Below are 8,430 nucleotides of genomic sequence, written 5' to 3' on the forward strand. Positions count from 1 at the left end.
ATGACTGTGAATATTTCCAGTAAAGCATAAAACTGGAAAAGCTTAAAATCTCCTATGAGAACAAAGACCTGCAAGAACAGTTGTTGCAGAGCCACTGTTTCACAGGTAAAGGAGACTCAGTTTTTCGTTGAGTCATTTTCCTGCACTTGAGATTCAGTCAGTGGGGGCAGTGTCCTAAGCGGTGTCTGTATCCAGCTCTATTCTCTTTCATCTTTCACCGTTTGCAAAGGGCAACTAGAGATGTAGGGCTGGAGATTTTACAGGCAATTTCTTCATTGCAGAAGAGAGATTGCTGAACAAGCACGTGAAGAGAATACCACCAGTTTTCTTTCTGGGGAAAAAACCATGCTGCTTAACAGAATAAAGAGACCAGTTATTCCCCACCCCTCCATTGTGGCTGCTATTTTAAGTAACACGTAGCACCAAGTGCACCAGAAGTTTTCTTCTCGTGAAGTTATACCAATCAAATTCAGCTATTTCCTCATTAGGAATGTTCCCAAACACCATCATTCAAAACTTCTAGTCTGTCCTGAGAGCTGCACTTTTGCCTGCTTTTATCAGAAACACATTCCCTGTCTGGCAATCTCTCTCACTATGCAACATTTGGCTTCTACCCAGATACAGTCCTCTGAGTTCCATATATCTATCCCATACTCTAAACACTTGAATATGACCACCACCATCAGGCTGTGGAAAACTCAATTACTGTGATGCCTTTTGTGTGATGTTGTGGAATGTCTTGTGGCTCTTATGCCTGTCAGGCATTGACAGATCTCAGACACTGTCACGTTTATCCAGACTCCAGTTGAACATGCTCTTAGGAGCCATAGGGCTGAGGCACCTGATGACCAAGCAGCCCATGTCCTCTGCCACCCACTTTGTTAACTCTCTGATTCCTGATATATTCTAACCTAGCCTGCACAAGAGTAGAGAGAAGTGACAGCACTAGCACACTACAGCGATTCTGGAGAGAGAGAGCAGAGATGCACATGAGTTACCGGTGCTGATGAAGACAGGGATTACTGAAGAGGAGCGACATGTGCTCTCTGTGTTTGCATTTTGTGGGGATGGAATTGGAATTGCTATGGGGAGTTAACGCCAGGAGAGGAGAGGGATGTGAAGCTAATAAAAGAAAATGAGGCTGGGACCACTGCGTACTAACCCATTTTTCAAAACTTTACTTCGCATATCCCAGGCCTTCCTAATCTCTTCTGGCTTCCATAAGGCAAACACCTTCACATAACTTCTGAGTAACATAAACCAGCAAATTTTTGCCCCGAGCAGAAGAGGATGCAGGCTGTGTGTGGTCTGGAATTATCTTGCAGAAATTTTTTGGTGCTAAGGCTGCAGCTACCGGAACAGGCATCCTTCAAAGGTCTTGTAACACCTGAAGATGTACACATCAACCATACAGCTATGCACATTATGTGAGCTGCAGCTTCACTGTTTAGTAATAAAAAGCTCCATTTGGAGGACCGTGATCAGACTGCATTTTGGTAATTTATTAATAGGTCTTTCAATCAGGAAGATGAGGAAATATAAAATACATTTGCTTTTGGCCAAATTAAACTAGAATGAAACAAGTTCCAAAACTAATGTACTTCACTTTTCACCTGAATAAAATCATAGAACAAGCATTCTGCCATCTTGCTGCTACCATTTATTAGATCTTCATGCTAGAACCTTCATGTTTTCTCCCTTACTTTCTGACCCGCTTTGAAGTAATCTCTTTCCAACATCCACCATTAAACCAGTTTAGTATTCTGCTTCAAATCTTTTTCATACTCTCATATGCGAAAACCTAGAAATGACTAAGCTGCTACCCAGGTCACTCTACATTGTACTAAAAATTATTTCCTTTACTCTTTTGTTGAACCATCTATTAGCTGAAGACTAATGGAATTTCAAAATACGCGTGAAGCGTGTGAAATGAAAGTGAGGAAGAAGTGTGAATTCCACAAGAGTGATTTGAACTAGAGTGATAGAGGAGAGTCATTCTCTTGCAGTTCCTGTTGTTTTTTAGTTTGGCTTTCTTTTTTTCAGTCCTTTTCAGAATAGTGGCTCTGACCTCAGTTCTTCATCATTCATTATTTGTGATCCGTAGGTGGAAGAGAGGAAGAAAAGCACTTAAGCAGAATGCATGTTAGATGAGCTTTTCAAATTATATTTCTGCCTTTCAGAAATAAAATCTGATAAAGGTATAAATGCTTGGGGAGAATCTAATGTATCTGGTTGAATGCAGCTGCTGCGATCTCCAGCAGAAATTTGTAGTGAGTGAAATTAGACTAAATAGTAACAGGTTTCTCCCACAAAACTGTTATCTTACTGCACATTCATTAGCATATTTATTGGCCAATGTATTTAACTAACATTACAAAAGTAGTATTAGCTTTAGGAATTCTTTAATTTGTTAAGGCTTCATGTTGAAAATTGAGCTTACACTTGGCATCTAGTTTTCCTTCTATACCGTTTGCTCTTCCATTGAGTGAAAAGCCAAACTGAGGATAAGCAGACTTAGGTAATGGAGCTTGTAAATTCCTTTCTGAGGAACGATATAAAGATGCTGTGCATTCCTCGGTCAGGACCTAAGTGACGTTTTGCCATTACAAGCTTATTTATTCTGTGATCCAAAATCTATTGAACAGCTCAATCTTATCATTCCTTGCCTACTTCAGCAATTGAGATTACAAATTCCTGCAACATGAGCAACAGGCGAGGAATAGCTTCACTAATCAGGCACCTCTCTCTCTATGCATCCATCATACTCTCTGTAAAATGGCGATAATAATGTTTAGCTTGGTTTGAAGCTTAACTTACAAAAGAAGAAACTATGTCTATAAGAATTTTTAAAATTTTTCTTGCATTCCTGTAGTGCCAGAAGTTCATCCTCCTGGAGCAGTACTTCGCTGTGCTAGGTGCTTGCAAATGTAAAAGAATGACCTCATGTGCAAACTAAAATTCTACAGTTTGCTCTTCATTACTCAGCACTGATTGTTATGAATGCCAAAAGCCTCTGTGTACTTAGAAGCCAGGTCATTTATAGATGCTTCGTAATAACTGCAAAATCTAGGCTCCTCAATCTGTAAAATACATGAATACAAGTTGACTGATTTTCAGAGTAGGTAAGTAATACAGACTTCTTGTTTTCCAGATATAGTAATGCACACAGTTCCCATTAAGTCCCAGTTATCTTCTAAATTTGCTGTTTAAAGAGTCATCTGTTTCCTCTTAATGTCATAAAATATTGTTAATATTTGGGAAGTTTGGGGGGATTTTTTTAACATTTCTGAGTTTTCCCAATAAAGAAAAAAAGATACAATTTTTCCAAAAAGGAATTTTTAAACAAAGTTTAACTAGGAAATGTTTAAATCAATGGGAGAAGAACATAAACTTTCTGCAACAGAATCCTGCAAAAAGTTTGTTAGTTTGCTTTGACACTGAATTGTTACAGGTCTTCTAAATCCTGTTGCTCTTGGCAATTGCATAGATTTTCTGGAATGCTAGGACAGTTCTTTTGGCGTTTTGTAATAAATAGGCAAGTGCCTTATCCTGAGTATTTTAGTTGGACAGTTTGAAGTGAAAGAATGTCTGTTGGAAAGGCGACTTCACCATTCTAAGTTTAATGGTTTATTCATTGGGTTGTTGTCTTGCTTTTTTGACAAGTTAAAAGGTTTGTTAAAACAGCAGATATAGGCAGAATATCTCTGATCATTCCCTGACATGAAGAATTTTCCTTTATCTAAACATCAGATGCCTGAATTTCAGTAATAGAGACGAGGGGCCTCTTTGAGCTCCTCGGTATTCTAACTCTGTGGTGTGTGAAAGAGGAATTGTGATTTATCCAAGTATGAATTGCCTGATGGTTATTTGGATCTCCTGATATAATGCTAAACACTATCCCATCTTGAAATGATTTGAACTGTATAAACAACATGAAACAGAAAACCAAAGGGATTAGTGTCTCCTGGGAGACTGAGAAGATCCCCTCTAGAAGTTATGGGGCATGTGACTGATTCTTCTCGGTCAGAGTGGGTAACAAGAGCTTTTCCTCCCCTGCTGTGATAATCCCAGTGTTTGGTCTGTTTGTTCATAAGAGCTGTGTAGGACTGGTGCTGTTAGACACCTGTTAGATTTCTCTGGAGAAATAAATTGGAATAGAATTTCTCTTCACCATTAGACAGCAAAGGTGGACATCTTCACAAACAGAGACATTGTGTCTCATGCACAGAGAATGAAAATGTTAATTTAAAGGGCAGTTAGAAATCAAAAGTCACAGTGCCTAGGTGGTTCACATGGTCAAGTTCTGCCTACTCTGTTGTTTTTCTTTTTACCTGCATTCACAATCATTAAACATTTCAATAAATCTTATAAATCATGTGACTTTAAAAACAGAATATGATAATGAATGTCTTATTTTTGTGGTGATTACTGAATTTTGCAGCTTATGTTTTCAAGATTTTCTCTAAAATTACAAGATCTGGTGTATATTTCTTACTTTATATGTGAATCTACTTCCATATTATTTCAGAACTTGCAGCCTTATGAATACAAAATGATAGTACAGTTGTAGTAAAATGGAAGGACTGGTGACACAACTGTTGCTCTAGGGTTATCATATAGAGGGAACATAGAGAATCTTGTTGGAGTTAATTGTGCTTTAGTGCTTTGCAGTTTGCAATGGGAGACACAGGTTCCCTCCAGCAGTGTCTGATTGCAAATATTTTGGTCAAATGAAGGTTCTTCTTAACAACTGTTTCTTTTGTTGTGGTGACCACAGGAGATTTTCTCACTGACCAGACTAGGAGGAGGCTGATCCCTGCTCAGGCCTTTGCAAAGCACAAAGGCCTTTATTAATAAGATTCCACAGCCGTTATCGACTAACTCTGGAAACTGCAGATTATTAAAAACACATGCACCTTGTTCTGTACATTCAGGTAGTGCTGAATATGTGTACGCACTGGCCTCACTGAATTGGGAGCTCTAACAGCGAGAATCACAGGTTAAGTACAATTTTCTCCAGCCCTGTGTATTGAATATGTGCACACTTCTTAACTTCAGCTTTTGGCAACTGTTTTTTCCAAACTTACTTGTGACATCAAGTATTCCTAAGCCATCCTTCTCCACAGGTGTCCTGAAGCTAAATTCTCCCTACCTCTGCTTCCTGGGCTCTTTTCCTCCATCTCAAAAAAACCCCATCGTAAGCCTTTCCTTAGTGAGCAGCACCTAAGTGAGGCCTTATTTGTAGATTTTAAATTAGAACATTCAAATATCTGAAATATTTTCTGAGGTTTTTCTCTATGCCTCTGTAATTTTGACTTTCTGAAAAGGGCTAGTTATCTTCTGGCTCAAGGGGAAAGGATGGAGGAAGGTGAGGGAAAAGAAATTGCATATATTCTTCACAGCACAATGTTGTGGTCTTTTTCCCCTAGAGCTCTATTATCACTGGCTGGAACAACTAGAAAGAATAAGCTCTGAGCCAGGTGTTGTGGTTTTTTTCCCCTAGAGCTCTATTGTCACTGGCTGGAATAACTAGAAAGAATAAGCTCTGAGCCAGGTACTGTTTGCTTTCATTTTCACAGAGACTTCACTAACAATAAATACCATCAAATTTTGCTGATAACAATTCTACAGATTATCAGGGGCAAAAAAACGAAAACCCAAAACAAAACCAGGAGAGGTTTATACTGTTTTTTTTTCCCCTAGAGCTCTATTGTCACTGGCTGGAATAACTAGAAAGAATAAGCTCTGAGCCAGGTACTGTTTGCTTTCATTTTCACAGAGACTTCACTAACAATAAATACCATCAAATTTTGCTGATAACAATTCTACAGATTATCAGGGGCAAAAAAACGAAAACCCAAAACAAAACCAGGAGAGGTTTATACTGTTTAACTGTCCAAGAGAGAGACTACAAGCTTTGGGCGTTTTTCAGAGTCCTAAAGGTGACTAGGAAAGGAAATGAGGAATAAAAGAATCTGAAAATTAAATGCTTTTCATCTCTATTCTTTCCTCATCCAAAGTCTCTTGAGAAAATTCTGTGGCTGAAGGTTGCCAAACTAGTTACTGATTGCTCTGCAAGATCACTCAATATCTCAACATTTATAACTTAATAAAATATAGTTTCTTTTTCCTCTCTATTATTTTTCCACCAAGGCATCTCGTAGCATACATAATCTACTCACATTTTGTCTGTCAAGCTGTTCTTAGGTTTTGTTTGTCAGTTACGATCCTTACCCGTTTTCTTTACAGGCTCTGGCATCTTCACTTTGTTTCTGGTGAAGTTCCCAGCTCTGTGGAGAAAGCAGGGTCTGAGTTAAACAGGAATGTGACTGCAGGGCTTTTGAGACCCCCTAAAGAAACACTTGGTGGAAGCCGCATCCTGCTCCTCCCCTTTGATCCCCCACTGTTGTCAACTACGGTACCTTATCAACAGCAGGACACACTTGACAGGCTACATCAGCTGGGATAAATATAGCCAAGTTCCAGGAGCCAGAGAGCTCAAGTCACCCAAGACTGGCTACCACTGATCTGTTGGTATAAACCAGAGCACAATATGGTGCTGCACATGCGTATTGTACGTTTTCTAGCTCCAGGCATGGATTGCATTAGGAATTCCTGCACTGCCATGTTTATAGCACATTCAGCAAACTAGATCCAGTAGTTCCATTTTACATATGCTGTTCTTACTTGGAGTGTGTATCTGCTTGCATTCTTGCTACCTGTTTCAGCCTTTGTTATTGTTATAATTGGGTCAGAACTGAACAGCCTCTCAGAGTTTTTCTTGTTTCTATTTTTCCTCTTCTACCAAAGGCTGTATTTGTAGAACTAAATGTGAACCTTCAGGAAAGAACTTTCTTTTTTTTTCAGAAACCCTTATACATTACTGACTTTACAGTCACAAGTAGAAAGCATGATATTACTTAAATAGTTTCAGTCCTTCCTCCTCACCCGTCCACTTGATCCACAGCATACAGTTCTTGATAAGCAGCAAGCTGTGTTTTTCTCCTCTTGTAAGCAAAATTTTATAAATAGTTCCAAGGTTCTATTTGATACCTCTAGAAGTTTTAATTTTGCTTTATTATATAGCAAAGATCTGAGGGGAAAATCTCATTAGAAAATGACTCTGGTATGACCATTTTGTGCTCGAGTCTTTGCTTCTTATTTATTCATACACTTAGCATATATCAAAATAGTAACTGTGGACAGTCATTCTTTTGTTGGCTTGGTTCATAATCATTTTGAGTTTTGAGATTTATCAGAGAAACTCTGTAGGCCAGACTTTTAGCATATTTTATCCACCACTGGTATTGAAAGAATTTTTTTTTTTAAAAAAAGTGGGTTTAATTTTTTTCCCAGTTCTACTATCCTGTAAAAATATCAGTCTAAAGGATTTCTGCTTCTGGCAGTGAGCTCAGAATTGTGCATGCAGCTCATCAGTCGCTGTACTTTGTGTTTGTCTTTCACATCTGACTCTCAAGGTAGGCTGATAGGACCAAAGTTAACACGCAAGAATGACTGCTGCTGTGTCACTGATTTGGGGCCAAATACTTCCTCCCTTTCTCTTGAAGGGATTTTTTATGGATGAGTGAGGAAGACGTGCAAGATGTATGTTTTCCAATTCCTCTGTTTCTAGTGGGGCATAAGTTGCCATATGTTTTTGACCTACTATGTTGTGCCTGAGGCATTTCACTGGAAGTCAGGAAACCTCAGCCCTTTTGAAGGGCTTGGGTCTCATAGTATGAAAAAATCTGTCACTTAACAAGTGAAGATAGTGACTCCTTTCTTAAATGTTTCTCCCTATTAGAGAGGTGCTGTTAACTCCCTCTTCTCTTCAGGTCTGATTCCCAACCCACTGTTGGAACTGCACCCAAATCCCTTCTGGGGGGAGAGTTGTCTCCATGCAGCATTAGTCTAGAGGCCACAGAAAACAGAGAGCTACCATGGAGAAAGAAACAAATACCTGTTCAGATTACCCAGAGGTGGACTGTGATCAGAACCACACTTCTCACCTTACTTGTCTCCCTGGTATGTGTCCTTGAAAAAACATATACAAATAAGTAATGTTTACAAAGATAATGGCTTGAAGTTGCTTGTGCAGTATTTAAAACATGAGCTTCTTGTAATTGCCATCAGAATATCCTAACCTTCCTTGGGAATCATTTTGCCTAGAGAATTTAGTTTTGCTACTTCATCCTTTCTACCTCACCTATTAGCAAATAACTGTTTTTATGAAAGCCTATAAGGTGCATTCTGAGGATCCTGATTTGATAAAGTGCACAGTATACTGACAGGTTATGTTAGATTTGGACGGAAGAGACTGTTCAGTTCTGAAGTGTTTTTTACAGTTAACACCATAGGCCTTTACTACCATTGCCTAAAATGGTGCAAGTGGAAATATACCCATCTGTATGGGTTTAAAGGAAATGCATA

At 38.8% G+C, this 8,430-nt stretch overlaps 1 protein-coding gene across 1 annotated transcript in view; it reads right to left on the reverse strand.

Annotated features, from left to right (window-relative positions):
• Positions 1–6,386, reverse strand: part of MYBPC3 (myosin binding protein C, cardiac) — a gene marked incomplete at its 3' end in the record, with an annotated part of 41,224 nt that extends 34,838 nt beyond the window's left edge. The window contains exon 1 of the mRNA XM_009069815.1: positions 6,235–6,386. Within this exon, the coding sequence (XP_009068063.1) occupies positions 6,235–6,259 (25 nt within the window). The remainder of the gene's footprint in view (positions 1–6,234) is intronic.
• Positions 6,387–8,430: the final 2,044 nt, after the last annotated feature.

Source organism: Acanthisitta chloris, unplaced genomic scaffold, assembly GCF_000695815.1.
Source record: "Acanthisitta chloris isolate BGI_N310 unplaced genomic scaffold, ASM69581v1 scaffold34642, whole genome shotgun sequence".
Classification (NCBI taxonomy): Eukaryota; Metazoa; Chordata; class Aves; order Passeriformes; family Acanthisittidae; genus Acanthisitta; species Acanthisitta chloris.